General features: G+C 37.2%; 1 protein-coding gene across 4 annotated transcripts in view; it reads left to right on the top strand.

Annotated features, from left to right (window-relative positions):
- Positions 1 to 23,165, top strand: part of LOC137273323 (proto-oncogene vav-like) — a 64,835-nt gene that overhangs the window by 29,057 nt on the left and 12,613 nt on the right. For 2 of the 4 annotated variants that reach the window (XM_067805907.1, XM_067805908.1), the window contains 10 exons: positions 1,680 to 1,725; positions 4,979 to 4,999; positions 10,613 to 10,702; positions 11,240 to 11,349; positions 11,818 to 11,907; positions 12,270 to 12,301; positions 12,759 to 12,812; positions 13,214 to 13,249; positions 15,145 to 15,272; positions 16,323 to 16,385. In XM_067805907.1, the coding sequence (XP_067662008.1) occupies positions 1,680 to 1,725; positions 4,979 to 4,999; positions 10,613 to 10,702; positions 11,240 to 11,349; positions 11,818 to 11,907; positions 12,270 to 12,301; positions 12,759 to 12,812; positions 13,214 to 13,249; positions 15,145 to 15,272; positions 16,323 to 16,385 (670 nt within the window). The remainder of the gene's footprint in view (positions 1 to 1,679; positions 1,726 to 4,978; positions 5,000 to 10,612; positions 10,703 to 11,239; positions 11,350 to 11,817; positions 11,908 to 12,269; positions 12,302 to 12,758; positions 12,813 to 13,213; positions 13,250 to 15,144; positions 15,273 to 16,322; positions 16,386 to 23,165) is intronic. The other 2 variants (XM_067805909.1, XM_067805910.1) reach the window with 1 other exon arrangement.

The raw sequence follows: 23,165 nt of genomic DNA on the forward strand, positions 1-23,165 counted from the left end.
CTTTTCGAGATAAATAGTTCCAAAGGTATGTGCGAATGTCCACTTTCAAGATTTGGTAAGCTCTGTTCTGATTGGTCAATCTCAAAGGTTACCTGACACGACCTCCCACAAGGCTTTGTTAGACTCAGTAGTGGAATGTAACGAAAAGTACTGCGGATAAGTTTACTGAAACTGCAAGCTTAATCGGTTAGATAATTTAAAAGGCGAAAGTGAGTTCTGATTGGTTCGCTCAACTTTACGGCGTATACACCTGACTGGATGAAAAGCAGGCCAAGGGAGGTAATAACGTTATCGGGCAGAGCGGTAGATGCGTCCAGGGTATAGTGGAGACTTGTCGGAATGTATACCCTGGAGATATCGAGGATGAAATATTCAGTGAGATAAATTGTTTTTTAAATATTAATGGAAGTATGAAGGAAAGCCAAGCAATCACAACCACTTGTTCAACATTCCAACAATTTCTTTAGACCAGTTTTAATTTGTTCAAGTCAGCTCTGTCCAAATAACTTTTAAAGCATAATCTGGAAAAGATGTTGCCAGTTATTTTTAAACTAGTACCTAAAGGCTCATGAAAGGTGCCTTCCTATGGGTAATGACAACTTCCTGTTTGTGACTGGACATGTGATTGGCAGCAAGAAGATTTTTTTCATGTCTTCCAGTGGTATAAAATGACACGAATTTCTGTGTGCTTAATATCATGTACAAGGAAGCCATATCTGAACATTTATTAAAACTAAACTAATTCATGGTTTCATGCATAAATTTATCATTGATTCAAAAGTCTGGCAGTTTTCTGCGAATCTGCCTGTGGCCCCCATACCTCCAGCTGATTTTCCACAGAAATCACTTTCTCCTGTTGCCATCCCTGAATTTAGTACGTCTGACATGATGGTGTTAGTATGAGATTAAAAGTGTTGCAGTACCTTAAAACACTTAGTCATCCTAAATATTGTGCGCATGAATAATGGCAACAATCCAGTTTGCAAGTAAATATGGTAGCAAAGCATTCATGTTGATTCACAATGATTTTCATGTTATTTCGTTCATACAGATTCTGCTGTTTGTGGTTAAATCAGTTTTGCTTTGATGAGTTATACTATGTTCTGTAAATTAGTTTGTTTTCAATCATTTCATAGTATTTGAATAAAAAGTACAATCATTAGAGTGAGAATTGTAATGATATAATGGATCGTGTAATATTAAACATATCCCTTTTATTTCCTAAGTTCATATTCTCTCCCTTTGTGCAGGTGAATCCAAACTCTGAATTATATAGGGAGAAACATATATGCCAGAGAATCTGCATTAACTCGGTGTTGAACAGTTTTGGACACTCATGTTTGTACCATTGTAGTGTATGATATATGTTGTTATACAGGAATTGTAAAATGATGTATCCTGAGCATGGTTTCGATATTGTATTGTATGGCAGTATTGTTACAACAGTTGTTCAGACATCATGTGTTTTATAAAAAAAAATGTCCAGGATTTGTCTTGAATACAGTATCTGCCTGTAGTTCTCCTAGTATAAAACCTAGCAAGGTTAGCTCTAACTTTGAATCCCACCTTATTTCTCATTAATGCATTTGGTTTTACATTTTATTTCTATGTTTACCCACTGTCTGGATATATTTTTTGAAATGGCAACATTTTGAATTAACCTTGTTTGTATTTTTCAGACATATTTTCCTCTTTGACAAGGTGATGCTCATGTGCAAGGCTCGGGTAAGTTGGCATATGATGGAGCAACCCTGTAAACTGACAGAGGAAACATTCTGCTTTATAGCTTGGGTATAGGCACTTTTCTTCAAACACTAGTCCTGTTTATGATCTTAACAATTATTGGCAAGAGGGTACATGCTTTCTCAGATATTCTGATCTCTGACTATGTCTATTATATATGGTTACTTGTTGACAGAGTCCTAGCCATATCTATATTTGTATTACAACCAAATTCCTAGTTTTCAATGAATATACGTGCTTATTGAGTTTATAGAAGAAGTAGTTTTTGCCTCATTGTGTAAGATTGTGAGGATTTGGTGAGTTTGGGTTGTAAGTCTATGGATTTTAACCAATACTCTACTGTTCTAACAATTCTTTCATACTTTAATGCATTAAGGCTTGAAGTTATTTTGTCTGTGTGTATGTACACACCAGTCTGGATGCATAATATGTATATTATGGTGAAGTTACCATTGTTGATGTGTTGAGAAGTGACATAGAGTAACTAGACCATAGCCTGCCTGATGACCTCAGTGATATGTTAGACAAAAGTAGGATCCCATCCTCCATGAAATGTGTTGTCTCCCTTTGGGTTATCAACAGTAATTATGATTTTGCATTACTTTTACCATTGTATACAATCAATGTCAGAAAACATTCATGTATGCAGGATGCCTTTTATTTGAGACTTTGCAACCAGATAATAACATTTTTAATATATATTTTTATTGTTTGTTTAAAGGCAAATATTTTTGTATGGTCAGCATTGTGGCTACAATTTCAATTAGCATGATGAATGTTCTATTGTCCAAATCATAGTGTATGACAATACCAAATAGCTGAAATGGCAATACAGTTAGATAGAAATGGTCTTAATGGTCACACTGTGATTCACCAAGGTGTTGATTTGAGCTTCATAAGTGATCAAAGATCACTGAAGGTAAGATACAGATCAAGGCTCTTTCTTGATCTTCCATTATTTGTTCTTGATCAATTTTTCTATGTTTAAACTTATCCTATCTCACAGTTTGCCCCGCTCTCTCTCTTGCTTTGACACTGATTGGAACGCCCATAAACGTTGTCCTTTGGCCTCCTGTGCACTCCATGCTGCTCTTCTAATTGGGCAACTTACCAAAACCCCAACCAAATCATGCAGGATGCTTCACTATCTACGAATGTGACGACTTCATTCTGTTTCTTGTCACACCTCTGGCTGAAAGTATTGTGAAGCTCTTAGACTTGGTCAGGGATGGCTCCCATGCCTTCCAGTTAGGGTTCTGCTACACGAAGCCATTCTATTTCGCCAACCGATTCACGTAGTTGATAAAGATCACCTCAAGGCTGAAACCATTCAGCTTAATCAGGTCACCAAGCCATACTGATTCTCCAGGCCAAACCGAATCAATTTAATGTTCCCATTCATCAGATCAAACAAATTCACATCACCCACCCATTCACTTAGCCTGATTATTAGTCAAAAGACTTTAGTTATGGGAGTATCTTCTAAATCATGGCAAGGTGAGGTCTATTTGCCAAGCTGCCAAGTTTGTCTTGTGCAAAGGTTGTGGCCAAACATCACATTACTCAGGAGAACCCATCTCTCTGGGAACCTTTGTGCCTAGTAAGCCAAAGGGTTCTGGAGAACCCATCACATGCATAGGTGTTGCATCAAGTCATAACAGGCCTCCCTTGTGCATCCCTATCTGTGTTTGTCATCAATCCACACAGCCTTTGCATTGCTGTTCGTGCTGTCCAGACATAGGTTAATATGCGACATGCTGTCCAACCATGGGGTAAGGGCAAACCGTGAGATAGCATATGTTTAAAAATTTGGAAATTTTAAAGATAAATTGTATATTTATATACTCATCCTATCTTACGAGAAGGATGCCTGTCTGGCCTCCCTGCTACTTAGATTATGATGTTGGCCAGAAGAATAAATCATAGAATCAGTACCATACTTCTTCAGATACGTACAGTAATGTGAAGTTCATTCTTGGTGTATTACTAGTATACATTAGAGAAATACCAAAAAATCCGATTCCTGATGCCTTAAGTCATCAGTGAGAATCTATAGAAGCTTGGTTATCTCCAAGTAATGTTTGACTCAGATTGGTGGATCGCAGTGCATGTACCGTAGACAAAGTCAGTACGATGTGTGTAGCCAAACTCTAAATAATCCTTTGGCAGCAGCAACATTTTTTATGAAATCAGCAAATCATTCTGCAAGATCTGAAAATAAGGAGACCAGTAAAAAGATGATTAACTTTTGTCTTAATGAGCTTTGCTGGCTTTCTGGTGTTCAGCACTAGTTAAAACCATTGTACCAGAGGATTCACAGTGTGTTGTTTCAAGCCATAAAGAAGCTAACATTATATTGTAGACTTTATATGATCTGTACACTTAGCTAGGCATAGGCAGATATTGTCATGCATTAGTATAAAGTGTTCATATTCGTTATTTTGCTAGAATAAAGTAAATATTTTCTTTTTGCATTGCATCTGTTTATTGTCTGTACATTTTTACCATTTTTTTTCCCCACTTTGTCACATAATCATCTCATTGCAGTCAAATCACGCACAAATATCCCAACACTTGTTTCACACTGTTATAGCCAGTCCTTCAGCCACATTTTCTCATTAACCCGGTCCAATTTTGTATTTGTGAAGCGAATAAAAATAATTTGTCTTTGTCATAGAAGAAATGTATTACAAACTTAGTTTATTCTCCTTTTCAACTTTTTATCTCTTGTTTTAGACAGTAGCTAGCTCTTCTCAACTTACTATCTCTGTTTTGGACGGGAGCTAGTTGTAATATCTAATTAGTATCATGAAAAATACCACATTACCACCATGTTACTAAGATTAGTTTTTGTCGTTATTTTTGTTTTGGTTGGGGGTGTATGTTAAGATTTCAAAGTAATGTGCTTAATAGACCCAAAACAATCCCAGTGTTCAGTACATTCAGAGGTATTGTTTGACTTGTTATGGGAAACAGGGATGAAAAAGTATGTGATAAATTCCTTGAAAAAGCTTACCCAAAGCAATTATCTGAAATTCAAAGCATTTTATTTTTTGTATTTATGTGACTGCACAATGTTTCTTTATGTTCAGCCTTCTTTGATACCCATGTTCTAAAGCTGGCTGTTAGACTTGAGTCACTGGTAGCCCTTAGTCACATGACACCACATTAGATATCACCTGTGTTTTGTTGAATGGATCACATTGTCACCCTTGTATCTTTGTGCCTCTACTAGATGGTGGAGAAATTCCTATGGGTAAGCTCTTGTCACTTTTGTCCTACAGTGTGTCCAAACTCTCCCAGATATACAGCCACCAGAGGTCGCTGATGGCCCAGCCTCACTCTCATGTGTAGAGCCTCTTTCCCATATTTTTGCCTCTTTTTCAAATGAGCCAGTTTTGAATAAGCTCTTTGACACTAGAACATAATTCATCAGTATGAAATTCAAAATTGAGTTTTGATGAAATGTAAAAGGTTTTCCAGGAATACGAACCATTGAGGATACAGATCATTTATGAATGAAGTAGTGTACTTCATCCTAGTGTAGTTTAGATCACTTACCTGTTGATGAAGTCTTGCGTATTATTAGGTCTCCTAATGTCAAAGCTCAACATGAGAGTTTGGATGGCAGGACAATCAGCTGCCTGTGTCATGACCTCCTGCCCGGCATCAATTTCATCAATACACACTTTCATCTTCAGTTTCTTAATGGCATGCCCATTCAAACATATCCTGTGAAATGTTGTCAGTCTCCAATTTTCAGTCTTGCATGTAAAAGAGATGAGCATGTTGTATTGCCATTGATGTTATGTTGTAAATATGACAACCTTGAACACTCATGTATGGAATGGTGTAAAGACTTTCTTAAAACATGCATGTTTGATTCTCCTCGTATAAGCAGGATATAAGAAACAGCATAATCAGAAATGGGTCTTCTATTGCATATGCCATTTAAGGCTCAATACTGGTTACAATAATGATATTTGATGCATATTCAAACAACAAATAAGCTTCATCCCCGACATAGCTGTACAAGCTATCTGATGTGTTATCTATAGCTATCTATATGTTGTCATAATGTTCAAAGTTTTGTTTGTGTGTTTTAGAATATCTTTCAGTATTGTAAAACAGCATTAAACTTTAAAGTGTCTTACTGATTATGGATCCTGCAGTAATAACCGCTATGATCAAACCATCATAATGTTTATGTATTTGTATTTAGTATTTCAATATTTAAGGCAAACTGTTCATTCATATTCATGAATATGTGCTTTAGACTTGATTGCAAAAACGTAAGCCAATATGGAAGTGTAGCCACCTTAGAATGCTGAAATAGACCAAACTTTAATGATATTTGTCAGTGTTTTGGTTAGTTAGGTGAGATGAATGCAAAACAATTTGTGGTCTACCAGAAACAACCCTGAAGATCCAGGTTAGAATTTGCTTTTCATATAGTCATGCTTGTCAATGTCAAGAGAGTGTGACTGCTTGCTGTAAAGAGGCAAGAAATGGGACTAGGTGTTCAGTCTCATTAACTGTATTGATGTATGTTATTGTATCTTAATATCTAGATCGATGACTATGATATTAATCTCAACAGATTCAGAATCTCGAGGATCAGTTGTTTAGAGATCAGTGCCAAATCATGGAATATTGCTGGTCATGGCACTAAACATCAAACAAGAAACTCTCATCCTGAATTTAAAACTGTATTCAGTGGGCTAACATAGCTACAATAATTTCTTGATTCTATGACACATTTTCAGGTCAGGTTTGAATATGGTCACAATTTCAGTTTGTGTAATTTGATCTTGAAACTATCCTCCTCTCCCCCCCCTAAAAATGTGTTGAAATTTCATTTCATTCCCATTGTACATCTAGGAGAGTTTGACCCTTAACCTGTCATGGCACTGCCTGTCAACACCGCACAAGCTTTTGGCTTGGCTCGCAAACCTAGAAAATATAGGTGGTGTTAGTTGAAGATTTAACGTATCTAGTTTTTCCCTTCTTCTCATAGTTTTGTTTGTTTAAATAGGAAGTAAAAGGTGTGTTACAGACATGATTAATTTGCCTATGTGTTTATTAATAGGTTATTCATCAAGTCAGGAACCTGAAGCAAATTCATCATAAAGCAACTCTTTTAAAGCAACATTAGGCTGCTGTCAAAATAACTATTGATAATATATTGCATGAAAATTATAGGAATGTGTTTGTGCTCTCATCCATCTTTGTTGTGGAATGTACCTGCATATTTGAAATGTTTTTTTCAGCCAGCCATTGTTTTTGTTTTGCAAATGTGTACTTTTTCAGTTTTGTTGATTCTATGCTTACATTAGCTACTGCTTACAGTAATATTTCAGGGATAACAATTTCTGATATTTTCAGATATTTTGTGAGTGAATTCTGATGTTTTTTCATTATTATTTGAAATGGAGGATGGGTGAGAGATAGTCACACCAAGTTACAGCATGGTGTACAGTTTATAATCAATGACAGTTGTGTTGCATGTGGTCTGTACAAATTGCTCCAGAAGGACATTAACCAGTGAAGCTCCAGAATTGGTCTTCCACGACCATCAGGACCAGGTGGTCATGCTCGCTGACTTTAATAGCAAGTGTCATTGTATCCCAATAGCGTAGATTGATGCTCATGCTGTTGATAATGGAATTGTTTGGTCCAGACTCGTTCATTTACAGACTACTGCCATAAAGCTACAATATGACTGAGTGCAGCAATAAACAACAAACCAAACCAAACAGAAAAAACATTAACACAGACATACAAAAGGTGCTATTGACTATTGTGGCCAATACTTCAGTGGAGTGGCAGCAAAGTAAAAATACTCCTGCATTTAATTTCATCATCAGTGATCAGTGGAAAATAATATGGCAAAAATATGAAGTACAGGACATGTTTTCCAAGTACATACACAAAAACTTCAGATGCTACATCCAGCTGTTCATGTACTCATGAAGAAAGATCTGCTGGAATACCTGTTTGCTAGAATTGGGCATGTTGACAATGACACCAATCTTCACAAGCCAGTTTGTACCGTTTTAGTTAATCAAAAAGCTTGTTAATTGTACATGGAAATAACATAAGAAGTTGTAATCTTCATGGAAAGGTAATAATTTTTTGTCCATCAAAGCTGCAAGTCCACATTTGTACAAGACATGCAACACAAGTGTTTTGAAACATAAATCAAGGAATTTTGCTGCATTATGAAAACCGACAGTCCTGACAAACTCTATGACCAGCCAGCCTGCCTACCCTAACCTATCTGTATCAAGACTAATGTGCATGTGTAGAGTTGTCTCCCCCTAACAACCTCTCCTTTGCCCAAAGATTGCTAAGGCAAATAATGATGCATCAACTGATTTGTATCAGGACTGTGTACTTGATAGTACTGTGTGTATACCTTTAATCACATGTAGTAAGTAATTTGTTTTTATTTATGTGTATTTTTCTTCCTTCTTGGTGAAGTCAGTGTTAACTAAATAAATGTTGAACTGAATTAAGATCCTGTTCAGATCTGCCAGATTTGATGGAAGACAAATTACTGATATAACAAGTATTTCTCAGGAAAAGTGAAAAAACACTGACACATACTTCAGTTTAAGTGATAAAAATATATTGATTTTTTTTCCCCCACATTGTTCTGTCCGGATCTGTTTGGAATTATTTAGATTGAGATATGAAGTTGAATTTTCGAAAAAACTGACTTTTGATTAACTTTTGAGTGGAAAGATATGTTTTTGGAGGATTCATAAGATGTTTTAATTGAGGAATCCATGTAGGATAGAAAATGTAGAAATTTTAGGACCATAAGCTGGTTTGTGATTGACAGCAATCCAGATTGCTCAGTGTTCAGTTTATTCCGATAACATTGCATATTTGGTAATCTTTTTAGAATTCCCGAAAGTTTTATGTATGAATGCCCAGTCTTCATTGATGCTTGTTGAAGAGCATCAGCTGAAAGAATTATTTTCTTGAGATATTTTTCATGTCTTTTCATACATATGGGACGACCCTTAAATATGATATTGACATGTGATTTAATTGTGTTTTCAAAGGTATATATTTTCTGATACTTATAGATTATCTGTTATTTTCCACGTCAGTTACCAAATGATTGTTATGTGAAATAGCCTGATTAAGAATTTTTGATATCTATGCATACTGTGCATATCTGAGATCTTCAAACATGGGTTGGGTACCTTCTCCATCTATATTTAGTAACCCTTGAATATAACTCTTGAAAGACAAGTAAGACTTCCCTTGCCATTTTATGCAGCAGTATAAAAATTGCAATATGTACATTTGATTTGGTGTGACAAATGTCCAGGTGGTAATGGAGCTTTGTGTAGTGTCTGACAGTGCTCAGTATACTGTCATGCCCCTGTGGTGATCTGAAGTCAGGATAGTATTTTAAGAACCATATCTTGGCATCAGCATCAGCATGATTCAGGGGAAGAATAGGTCCACAGTACCTTAAGCTGGTATTAGTATTTCCTTTTGGGATGAGGGTTAAAATCTGGCCACAGTACCTTCTGCACATATTAGTATTTCCTTTTGGGATGAGGGTTAAAATCTGTCCACAGTACTTTCTGCACATATTAGTATTTCCTTTAGGGATGAGGGTTAAAATACGTCCACAGTATCTTCTGCTCATATTAGTATTTCCTTTAGGGATAAGGGTTCAAATATGTCCACAGTACCTTCTGCTGGTATTATTATTTCCTAGAGGGATTAGGGTGAAGAAATGTCCACACTACCTTCTGCTGGTATCATTATGTTCTAGAGGGATTAGGGTGAAGAAATGTCCACTGTACCTTGTGCTGGTATTAGTTATTCCTAGAGGGATTAGGGTGAAGAAATCTACACTGTACCTTTTGCTGGTATTAGTATTTCCTAGAGGGATTAGGGTGAAGAAATGTCCACAGTACCTTGTGCTGGTATCAGTCAGTATTTGCTTTAAGGATCAGGGTGAAAAAATGTCCTCTGTACCTTGTGCTGGTATTATAATTTCCTTGACGGATTAGGGTGAAAAAATGTCGACAGTACCTTGTGCTGGTATCAGTATTTGCTCTAAGGATCAGGGTGATAAAGTGCCCACAGTACCCTTTGCTGGTATTAGTATTTCCTAGAGGGATTAAGCTGAAAAAATGTCGAAAGCTCCTTGTGCTGGTATTATAATTTCCTTGATGGATTAGGGTGAAAATATGTTGACAGTACCTTGTGCTGGTATCAGTATTTGCTCTAAGGATCAAGTTGAAAAAGTGTCCACAGTATCTTTTGCTGGTAATAATAGGGTGAAGAAATGTTCACTGTACCTGGTGATGGTATTGTAATTTCCTTGAAGGATTAGGGTGAAAAAGTGTCCACCGTACCTTGCAGAGAAAGTGACTCTGAAAGTGTTGTGATCAACTATATCTATTGTCTTCTGGGTGTAAGTGTCATAAAGAAGACTCTTCCATTGGTTATCCAGCCCTGGGATATTGAGAAATCGATCCCACCCGATCATGTATTCCTGTTCTCTGAATCTGCTTTTTGATGTTGTGATAACAAAGGTAGAGAAGCTAGATAGAATAAAAACATTTGGTATCAAAATTTGTGTAGAATGGAAATGATCTTATATTGAATGCTTACTAAATGTTCTGCACATACATGTATTATGGAACAAAACCAGCTATTTATGCTTCTTAATAATATTTGTGTCATAACATCCAGCTGGAGTAACTGAAAATCATTCTTTTAAGTTACTGTAATTTGTGTGAAATTTCAATCATACTTGCATACTGGTACACTCAGAGCGAGGGTGAGTATTGTCTTGGCGATGTGGTGATGTGCATGGATCTTGGTTTTGCAGGGTGAGACCTACAGCTTCAAAGATGCTATTGTTTTGGGCGAATACAAAGTCGATGACAGCAGTGTGCCAAATGACAAGAGAACTGACAAGGTATGGACCTGAGGAATTTGTATTCTGCTCTCAAAATTCCAAAATATATGGATTTGGTTACTTTTAGATGAGCTAAATGAAGTTGGAGATTTCTAACTTACAATAGACATGCTGCACTGATTCATTGTAAGGAAGAAACTTCTTGTAGTAGAACAATGTGGAATTTTTTTCTGCAGACTGATATGTGAACAGTTTGTTTTGCTGACTTACCTAATTTTGAGAATATAGTTCCAGAGACTGATTACTTTATTGTTGAACATTGTTCTGTCTGTTCTGCAAATGATAATCAATTTGTAGAAGACTGTCATATTTGTTTTTTGAATTAGGGAGGTGGGGTAGCCTAGTGGTTAAAGCTTTCTGTCATCAGAAGACTGCTGTTTGATTTCTCTCATGGGTACAATGTGTGAAGCCCATTTCTGGTGCCCTCCAATGTGATATTGCTGGTATACTGCTAAATGTGTCATAAAACTCACTCGCCCACTCACTGTTCTGTAGACTGAGTATCATATTGTAATCATTGATGTCTTTGTTCTGCAGTGGAACTGTCCTTTCATCATGGTACAGAAGAATCAGAAGATGGCCTTCACCTTCTTTGCTAAGACAGAAGATGCACGGCAGAAATGGATAGAGGCTATACAGATGGCATTGTGAGTGATCATTTTTGAAACTGTAACTTGTCTCAGATATCTCAAAAGTCTGACATAAAATTATTGTGTTTTCATCCATACTATACTTATGATGGCTTATGGGTTAGTAAACTATTTAGGAGGAAACAACTTGAAGTATTTCAGTCTCTTTAATAACCAACAAGAAACTTGAAACCCAGATCAAGTAAACAGTTGAAACATAAACACAAGGAAACTGCAAGTCAGTACCCAAACAATAAAAAAAACAAAATTGAACGAATCTGGTACTTCCTGAATCACTAGTTTATCGTTTCTGCCATCGATTAATTGCTGTCTGAAACTCAGCAATTGCAGTGCACAGTGACAGCCCTATAACAAACAGCTGCAAATGAAGCTTGGAATCTGGGGTCTTGATGTATGGATTTGATGGGCACTGCTGACACTGTTGGAGCAGAATAAGGGGTCATGGAATTATGTATATTGTTTCAGAGAGAACACTCAGCCATCAGCCGGCCCCAACTACGTGATGCAGACATTTGAAAAACCCCGTGAATGTGATGTGTGTGGCAAACTTCTCAGGTATGTAGCCAGCCAGTGAGCCTGACCACCAGATCCTGTCAGTTGCCTCTTACAACAAGCATAATGTGTTAAAGGAAATTTTAATTAGCATTATTGTTGTCGAATTACTGGCCTACCAATCTGAATGTGTGATAAAAAAATACATTGACTTAAAGGAATCAAGTTAAGAGTCAACTAACAATGAGAGTGTTGGTCATGTTGTTTGACTTCATATGAAATCAGGTACTGCTTATGATATCAATCACTGGTTTGTCTGGTTTAGCAATTGATTATTTACATGGTGGCAGGATTAGACAGGAATACAACTTACAGCAGCATTAAAAATTGTTCAGCCCATCATGCATTTCCCTTCTGTTTCACAGGGGAGTATTCTTCCAAGGCTACATTTGTCAAGGTGAGATAAATTCTAAAGTTTACAAATGAATTTTTGAGAAAAAAAATGTACGTCTTTCACAAACATGATAGCATCGACAGACTGTTTGATTAATTTCCTTAATGGGCTGTTGTTCAGTTTGTGATCTGGCTGAATTTCAGCCTTGTTCCTTTTTCATTAAATAGAAGAGGCAGATGGGTACCTACATGTCTCTTCATCTTGCAAAAGGTTCGGGTCCATTATCCAAAATTGCTGCAATCATTGAAACCATTTTCTAGTGTCTGCTGCTCTGTAGTAATGGAGGAATTTTGGTAAAAACTGCAGCAGAAATCGTATGCTTGATGTTGATTGCACTGTGAAATATGTCCAGTAACTGGAATTCTTCTTGCTAGTTCTTTTGTAGGAGTCCTTTGATTTCCAAAATCAAGTTACACACTTGCATGTATGAGTACTCTAACCCATGATTTTTGTATTCCAGACACAAAGAAAGCTGTTCATAAAGAATGCATAGGCAAGAAACCTGACATTAAACGTAAGTCTTATTCTCATGTGACAAAGTCTTTACCTGAATATTTTGCTACCCATGAAATTTAAAGTTATCTTTTTCTGGTAGATGTTGTTTTAATAAGGAGTTGTGCTTGATAATACATGCTTGAAGAAACTGCAAATAATTATCAGGCTTTGTCCAAAATAGCCTACCCGTGCAAATGTTTGCATCATATATCATTATGCATCATAGTATATTTTAGTGTTTACTTTTGAACAATTATTACTTTCTTGTCTGGAAAATAATGTTGTTTCGGACTTTTGTATTATAATTAAAACAATGAGTGAAGTTGTGTTGGGGTTTTTTTTACTTTTTTTTTTTGCTGCAAAAATAGTGCTACTCAAATTAAATATACAATAACAGTGTTTACTATGATTATGTTTCAGCTTTGTCACCGAGACAACCCAGACCATCACCGCAAGGTAAGTCATGATGGATTGTTCCCTCTATGAATTATTGCAGATATTCAGGCTTTAGTGGAAGAGTTAAAGGTCACATGCAACCAAAAAAGCAAACATAATTAAAACACATTTATCACTTATTCATGACATATAATATACATTGCTGCTTGTAAAAAAACAAAAAAACACAATTATAAGCATACAATCGCGATTCAAAAGTGCAATATTTTGAAGCCCTTGGGAGACCGAACCCAGTCATAGTGGGTGGATATGCACTCAAGTGTAATGACAGCTTCCGATTGGCTGTTTCATTTGCTGATATGCTGAAGGGTCATTGTGTGTACAGAAAGATGATCTGTTTGATGGGCATTTTAGAAGTATGGCGAGTCAGAAGAAAGTAAGATTCTTTATGGAGAAGAACTTCTTTTTGTGTACTTGATGCATCGTTTCAGTATGGATTCATATACTGTTGTCAAACAAAATCATATACACTAAAAGAAGTCGTTATCCATGAGGAATGTATATAGAGATGTTGGGTTTGGAAAAAACATGTTCTCTGAATTTGCGCTCAATCCAATAAAAAATCGTGTCAGTAGAGATGGTAAACTACTGCGTGGCTGGAATCTGTCATTCGTCCAAGTACAAAGCAGGACTTGAAACTGACAAGAGTTTGCACCAGTTTCCGGCAGATCCAGTCATCCGAAGATAATGAATGTAGTTTGTTTGTAACCCACAGACATAAAAACATGTCATGTGTATCACACGTGCCTAATTACATAATGTGGCAGACACGGGACTCGGGTGCACGAGTCATAAATCAACTTATTTTCTTTATGTCGTATAGTCTGATAGGTGTTAAGTTCAAATTGCACATGGTCAATGATTGAAGCTGTGTATTGCATGTTGTCTTTAGCAGACAGGCAGACAGACATATAGGTGTGAATAAACCAGACACTGAGCTTTCTCTGTGACAGAGACTGCTTACCACAATCAACAAGTTGTTTTACGTAACGAGTAGATTATTTACTTGTTTGTGTATACAACCAAGATTAGACTACTGCTCACGACCTCAGATGCTGGGCATGCATACTGTTATGAAGCTCCGTGAACCTATTCACTGCGCATGCGTTATGGACGCAGCGCAGCACAGCTGTTGAAACCAGTTTTCCCCCCAGCGCTGGGGGAAATTTAGTGAAACTCCAATTTCGCGGGCTTTTTTGTCATTGCATTTTTTTTTCAACTTTATAGGTTGAATTGGCATTTTTTATGATTTGTTTCGGTAAGTGCATGCCGAAAGGTACCAGAATCTGCAAAGTTGTGTTTTACATTGCATGTGACCTTTAACATCCTTGTCATATGCTCACGATGGCAAGTTCACTCATTTTCTAATGTTTAAAACTACATTTCCAGTAGCACACCTGAATTATAAAACTGCTGAAATAGGTTTCAGTTGCCTGAAGCAAATTTTGAAATTATTGATCATTAATTGTGAAAATACCTGATGATGATGTGTTGTTTTAGAAGCAAGTGATAAATGTTTTCAGGTAGAAGTAAAGGGAATGAACATTTTTAATTACTAGTCAATCATATTTAATGGATGCTTTAGTACATAAAATAAAGGCTCGCAGACTTGGTTGACACATGTCATTGGTTCCAAATTGCATAGATCTATACTCATGTTGTTGATCACTGGATTGTCTGGTATTAGCGGTAAAGACTTGATTATTTACAGACCGCTGCCATATAGGTGGAATATTGTTGAGTGCTGTGTAAACCAAACCTCACACACTTATCTGAAATTCACACATGCTGAAGTGACTTTTACTGGGCATTAAGATGAATTCATGTTACTACTCTTCCATTGTGAGTGATAGGTGGCATTTACAACAAATTTATTTCTATCCCTATTCTCCCAGGAGTAACCAAAGGTCGTACCCTCTCCGCCTACACTGGAACGCCGCCTCCCAATGGGCACCGAGCACTCACCTTCAAGTTGGGAGAGACAATTGATATTGTCGACCAGTCAGATAAAACATGGTGGAAGGTTTGTACTCTGTCCTTGTCTCACATGTAATAACAGCAGTAAGTTTTTAAGCACAAGATGTAAGACAATGAGACAGGATGCCATGTAGATGATTTTATATGTTGTTCTGGCATGATGTTCCACACATTGGTTCTTCCTGAATACAGATATGAGAAATTTCTATGGATATGACTATGCTGGGGTCATTCTTGTGAATTGTCTAAATCCAAGGCCCCTCAAGACCTCATTTTCCTCCTTTTTTTTTCTTTTTTTTTTTCACTCATACCCCTTCTCATTCTCTTCCCACCAAGATTCTCAAGTCATATCTTCCCATGTAACTCCAGTCTAAAAGGGCCATATTCCCAGTTCTCATAAAATCTCCTAGTGGCAAAAAATTGCAATGTCAATTATCTCCCTTCTTTCTGTTTAATCAGATTACATGTTACATCAGTGTAGCTCCAATATGGCATCTGACATGGAGTTGATCAACATGTGAAGGATAGATTCAGTATTTCTTGTTAATCTGGAAATCAGAAACTAGCAGTACAGTGTAGGAATCAAATCAACAAGATGTCTGCTGATTTGACACAAAAGACATTGATCAGCCATTACTTGACAGTTCTGTCTGTATGAAACGTTCACACACCATTTTCCCGAAGCATATGGAAATTACAGAGGCTTTACGACTGATCACTTTTGAAACAACATCGCTTGCACAACTAAATCTGAAACCAATCACGAATCCAGAACACCTGCACCATGAAATGGCTGCATTAGAACAGAGGTACGTGCGAAGAAATTACTTCAGTAGTCACTGTGGGAATAGAATGACCCATTCTCATCCCGGAGAGTATCTGACACATGTAGGTAATATTGTGAGTGCAGTGATTCTACTTCCAGAATCAACAGACTTAAGTAATGTCATTGTTTGGGCTGAAATGTAATTTCTCTGTAATTTTACATTATGACCTTAACTGTGCCATTATAGTTACAGTGTGTCATCTGTTAGTGTTTATGCACTAATCATAGATTTGACATTTGCAATACTCACTGAAACCCTTGTCACTGCAGGGTCGTCTCCAAGGCCAAGAAGGTTTCTTCCCGGCAAACTTTGTACAAGTATCTCGGATTGCAGTAAGTAGACATGTTTGTGGCACCTTCAGCCTGTACCATGGTGACCCAGGCCTGTATATCAGGGCACTCATTGTGCAGGGCCTTTTGGAGTTCTAGGGGGGCACTTGCATCATGGTTTGGGATTAAGTCCTATGTTCATTCTTCTGAGTCAGTGTTGTTTTAGCTGTTTTTAGCAATATTCCAGTAATATAATGGCGGGGTAGAACAGAATTTGGATTCACACTTGTGCTCTGTGGGAAATTGAATGTGGCTCTTTGGCGTGACAAGCAAATGCTCTAACCTCTAGGCCACCCTGTTGCCCTCATGAATGAGGCCTTTGTTTTGTCAGTATTATCATTGACTAAAATGGTTATGTACAGTTCCAAGCTTTCATGTTTTCTGAATGTCTTTATCGAATTGGCTTTTGCATACAATTAGATTTAAATCTTTCAGACTAAAAGCAAGGAAGAGCAGGTAATTCACCGGGAAGTTGGGTTTTTTTCCTTCTAATGAATTGGTTTTATGTTGGTGATGTTCTAAGTGAAGATACAACCATTCTGATACATTGTTCATTTTGTGACCAATACTAACCAAGGGAGTGTGCAGCTGTCCAACTTATGTGGTGGAAAGAGTAACGATGCCATCTGAGTGTGATGTCATGGTTCCTGATGAGATGAAAATTGCCAATGTCAGATTCGACAAAGTGTTTAGGTCATTAATGCATATGTAGCTCATGCATGTGCAGGTGCAGCATTCTGATTTGCAGTGTTTTCATTCAGGGCTGCGATAGTGGCCAATAATGAGCTAGTCAGAATCAGTTATCCCACGAAGTCATGGTGGAATGTACCCTAAGGTTGGATGTTCTTTCTTCAGTTTTTCATATTAACAAACACTGACATTGTACTATAGGCCCTACATTGAAATGGGTACCAGGTAGATGAGTTTACTCAAGGTTTATCTAAATTGTTGTCTATTTAATTTATGAACATAAGACATGACAGCTTTCTTAACACCTTCATTATTTCAAGTAGTAGTATTAATTGAATACATTTTTGTGAATTCTTTAAAGGTCACCAACAGACCTTCCTTTTTATCCCCCCGGCTTGTAATGCGGGGGGATATAGTCGACACCTCATCTGTCTGTCCGTCAGTCCTGCATCTGTCCGTCCATAATCATTTTATTTCCAGAGCATAACTCAGAAACCGTTCAATATTTTTAGACCAAACTTGATAGATATAGTAATCTCAGCCTAGGGTTGTGCCTTTTGCTATTTACAGATTTTTGGCATTTATATATTTTTTTTTTTTCCATGGAACATTTTGGTGTTAGTCTTATGGTGGGGTGGGCTTCGTTTCCGGAGCAGAACTCAAAAACCATTCAATATTCCTCTGCAAAACTTGGTAGCTATATCAGTCTAAACCTATTGTGGTGACTTTTGGTATTTACAGGTCTTTGTGATTTATTATTTTCTTTGACTATACTTGTCATAAGAGGCGACTAACAGGATCGGGTGGTCAGACTAGCTGGCTTGGTTGACACATGTCATCGGTTCCCCATTGCGCAGATCGATGTTCATGTTGTTGATCACTGGATTGTCTGGTCCAGACTCGATTATTTACAGACCATCGCCATATAGCTGGAATATTGCTAAGTGGGACGTAAAACTAAACTCACTCACTCACACTATTATTTTCTTGGTTTCCATGGAAATGTTTCAGACATAGTCTCAAAAGTGAGAGGTGTGTTCGTTTCCGGAGCAGAACTCAAAAACCGTTTAATATTTTTCTGCAAAACTTGGTAGATATATCAGTCAGAAGTTGAAGTGGTGCCTTTTGCTATGTACAAGATCTTGTGATGTATTATTTTCTCGGTTTCCATGGAAATGTTTTGGACCTAGTCTGAAACGTGAGAGGTGTGTTTCGTTTCCGGAGCAGAACTCAAAAACCTCTTAATATCTGTCTGTAAAACTTTCTAGATATGTGTTGCAGACCCCAAAGTGGTGCCTTTTGCTCTCTACAGGTTTTTGTGATTTATCGTTTTCTCGGTTTCCATGGAAACGTTTCAGACTTAGTCTCAAAATGGAGGGGTGGGCTTCGTTTCCGGAGCAGAACTCAAAAGCCATTCAATGCTTTTCTGAAAAACTTAGTAGATATATCAGTCAGAAGTTGAAGTGGTGCCTTTTGCAATGTACAGGATCTTGTGATGTATTATTTTCTCCGTTTCCATGGACCTAGTCTAAAAAGTGAGAGGTGTGTTTCATTTCCAGAGCACAACTCAAAAGCTTCTTAATATCTGTTAGTAAAACTTTCTAGATATGTGTAGCAGACCCCAAAGTGGTGCCTTTTGGTTTTTATAGATTTTTGTGATGTATTATTTTCTTGGTTTCCATGGAAACATTTCGGACTTAGTCTCAAAATGGAGGGGTGCTTGGTTCCCAGAGCACAACTCGAAAACCATTTCATATCTTTCAACAGATCTTGGCAGATATATGACATTGTGACTTTGTTGGTTACAGATATATGGCATTTATAATTTTCATGAATTCATCAATTCAAACTTGTCTAAAATTGTCTAAAAAAAACAATGAATAACTCTCAGATTATTTGTCCTTTCAAACATGTGGGGGCCAGGGGGATATGTCATCTACTGATGACTTTTGTTTATCTCATCATTCACAGTAAATAATACCTGATCAGTATTTTTATCACCTTTCACGCGTATGGCGGGGGAATAATAATGCTCTCTGTCCGTGCGTCTGTCTGTCAATCTGTCTTTTCCGGAGCATAGCTTCAAAACTGTTCACTATTTCTTCACCAAACTTGGCACATAGATAGATCTGGTGGTGTTTTGATGCCTTTTGGTAGTTTTGGAATTCTGAATAAAGTATTTTTCTGCATTTCCATGGCAACAACATTGACTTTGACTTAGATCTCATGGTGTATTGATGCCTCTTGGTAGTTTTGGAATTCTGAATGGTTTGACTGAATTTGGTGGCAGTGCTCTTTTCTGAAGCAAAACTGTAAGACCTTTCAATATTTCTTCACCAAACTTGCCACATAGATTTGGCTGGTGCCTTGTTGGTAGTTTTGGAATTCTGAATACCATATCTTTTGCGTTTCAATCGCAGCAAGTTTGACTTAGACTGAATTTGGTGAGTGTACTCTTTTCCTGAGGAGCAATTGAAAACTGTTTACTAGTTCTAAAGCCAACTTGGTGGTAGTTTATGGATTCTGAATAAGATATGTTTCTGTGTTTCCATGGCAACAAGTTTGACTTTGACTGAAATTGGTGGTAGTATTCTTTTCCGAATCAGAACTGTGAAACCTTTCACTATTTCTTCAAACTTCGCACATAGATTGGTCTGGTGGTATACTGGTGCCATTTGGTAGGTTTGAATTCTGGATAAAATATTTTCAGTGCTCTGCTTCCACTTTGCTAAAACATTTGACATCATCATAACTAGTAGACATATTCATGACGAGTTGTTTGCCATTGCAGGAGATAGTGATGACTTTGTCTTCTTGTATACATTTTAATATCATTATTCCATGATGACTGAGATTGAAGTTTAACATTTAGTCCTAAATTTCATCCAAACTGTTTTGTTTTTCTCATATTGCATTTGTTATTGGTGGAAAGATCTTACTAATATATTAACTGACTTCAGGCCATATCACGCTTTTAGTAGCCATTTTGTTTATGAAAAATAGACTCCATTTTGATTGCCATTAATTGATTTCTTGCCACCTCAGCCTCTATACAGACTTGAAGAACTGGTATGGTTCAGAAAAAAATATAAAAAGGAATTATACAAACATGGCAACCCACCTGTCGTAAATTGGAGTGTTGAATATTATGTACTGTTATTCCATGTACTCTGGTTCTTGTCTTTGCACTGATTCCTGGTGATGAGTGTGAGACGGTCAGTGCTTGTATGACCCTTTTGCAGATACTTGAATAGACTAATACTCTTATGATGCATATGTGGTCAGTGGAAACCTGTTTATGGCGAGTCTGGTTACAGTTATTCTTGAATGTGATGGAAGACTGTCACATGTCCAGTCATTTCTTTGATGCATTGGTTGAATTGCTCTGAATATTATCACCCTAGGATTTATGTAACGAACGGTTGTGACTGATTAAAGGTGACGCTAATACCATTATCACTAATCTTGTATTTACTGGCTTAAATCTCATATTCCCAAACACTGATGACACTCCATAAGTGCTTTCTTTTAAATTTATGTTTTTATTACTAATTTGTTTAACAAGTAAAGATATAGCATTCGGATGTCATAGAGTGAGGCAGCGGTGTGGCCTGTCAGCACATCAGAAAATTGTTAGCTGACTGATCATTTTTCAAGGTTTGTTAATCCCATACTGTGTTTGTGGGTGTCACCATGCTGACCTGCCTTACTTCTAGCTTCCCCCAAGCATCAGACTACCATGCTGTCATATACCTGGAATATTGTTCAAAGCAGAATATGCCACACTTCCTTAGTCCTGTAAACAGTCATTTGTATTTTACCTTGGAATCATATTCATATGATCCTATCAGGATATCAGAGACAGTACTATATAAGTTGTTCACTGGTCATGTGAGGGGGACATGGGTTGGTGTACCCTCAATGTTTGTTTATGTTCCCTGAGCCCTAGGGACTAGTGAACAATATAATTATCTCACCAAATGTCTTAATGTTAATATAGATTTGTTTGAAGCATGGGTATTGAATCATAATAAGGTTTACCAAAGTTAGGCAACAGCCCAAACACTACTAACACAAACGCACCAAAAGAATCCTCACAGTTTTGCATTTCCTGTGGGTAAGAGAAAATTTTACTCGCTTGAAAGCAGTTACATTGATTGGCTTAGCCAATCAGAAACCAACATTTGTGTGTGAGTTAAGATACAGGCCTACCATACAAACAGTGAACAAATCATCAGAACTGAACTCATATACACAAAAACAGAAAAAAAATCACCAAAATAGGAAAATAAACCTCCAAAACTGCAACAATATCCTCGGAAAACTAATTGTTTGAAATGGAAACAAAACTCGGATATCAGCTGCAACAGCGCCAGAGAATGGTTGCCAAGGGTATAAACAACAGTTTTTGCTTCCAAAATGGGCAGTAGCATCCTGAAACTGCATAAGTATCAACAAAGATGGCAGCAAGGTCGGACGAAGAGGGTTTGGTCAATAATGTCTTTTGTCACCTTGAGTCTTATCTTGAAAATTTGATATCGGGATGTAGCTCATCAGCCCCCTATTGTATTAAGCTTCAAACCTGTGTTCATATTTCTCGTTGTCAGGCTTGTAATTCTGCAGGATTTGGTCCCTGATCGAATTCTGTTTTGATGATGTGTTCACTGTTTGTTTGGTAGGCCTGAGATAGATGGTACTGCACCTGATGACTTTGATTCTGGTTTACCAGACCAACATGTGATTAGATCCTAGTTACAGCCCCATACTTCTGAAAATGATACAGAGCAGTTCTATACAGTTCTTGTTTTTGTTTACTGACTGGAAGACTATTTTTGCCAAAAGTGAAAGAGATTGTATCATGTTAAGGAACAGGTGAGCTACAGAGTCTTTGATTTTGTTGTGTTCCTGGTGTTGTCTCATTTTGTAATATGCTGTCATTATCTGATGTCATACAAAAGTCTTACTGTACTGCCCAGCACGTTTTGAAAAGGAGAGAATTTATGTACGTCAGTGCTCTATTCTATAACCAAGGGGACATTTTAGAGTATTTCCTCACCCCTTCATCATGGTATATAGGATTATGCTCTGGTTATAATGAGTAAGGATATATTCAAAAACTTTGTATTGACTTCCATACATTCTCTCTTTTATGTATATTTCTTCTAAATGCCATTCAAGGACCTATTGCTATAGTACCTGTTGCAAAACTGATGTTGAGATGTTGTTTCCCCAACAGCTACCTCAGTATGAGAACCCTGTCCCCCGAGTTGTCTCCAACCAGGCCAGGGTGGTGCGGGAATTCAACAATGGTCCCCCACAGCGCCACTTCTTCGTGTGTCCTTGGTAGGAAGGGCTGGACTATGTTGGCTCTCCTAGTGTGTAGTTGACAATTAGCATGGGATTCTTACTGACACATTGAAACAGACATACTGGATGAAAACACAAAATAGCACTTCACCTTTTATTCAGTAAATCATTCTAAATCAACTACTCTGATATGAATGAAACAGGTTTGTGATCATGATTATTTTGGTGGTATTTTAAGAAATTTGTTATTTTTTATAAGTAAATATCTCCAAATATTCATGATCACTTCCAGTTCTTGTTCTGTAAGTATTTCCAGAGAAGTTTGGATTTGGTTTCATAATGCCACTGGAATATATTACTATTGGAGAGGTCTGTGTAATGTTGTCAGTTTGAAACTCGTGTATGAGTTGGTGGCAATAACCGCATCATTTTGTTTTTCTTCAGGTTGAGAATTTTAGTTTGTTTGGCATGGATTGCCCCTTCTGTTCCTCCCAGAGATTGTGTTTGTTTATTTGGAATGCCAGGTTGCTGTGAACTATAGTATCCAGGGTTCAGAAATATCTTACTGTCACAGGCAGTGAAACATATTTAATCCAGCAAATGTTGTCTTTTTTGAAAATGATAGAAATTTGGCAGTTATTGTCTTCGTATGGTATGCTTCCTGGACATTTCTGAATAATACTTAGAATGACATTTAATATCCAGGGAGACACAATTGCCTTCAAATACTGTTTTCTAGACTCACCTAGTGGAACTTACGATATCTAAAATAGTTTCTACCTCACT

The sequence above is a fragment of the Haliotis asinina genome, chromosome 2 (genome assembly GCF_037392515.1).
Source record: "Haliotis asinina isolate JCU_RB_2024 chromosome 2, JCU_Hal_asi_v2, whole genome shotgun sequence".
NCBI classification, from domain to species: Eukaryota; Metazoa; Mollusca; class Gastropoda; order Lepetellida; family Haliotidae; genus Haliotis; species Haliotis asinina.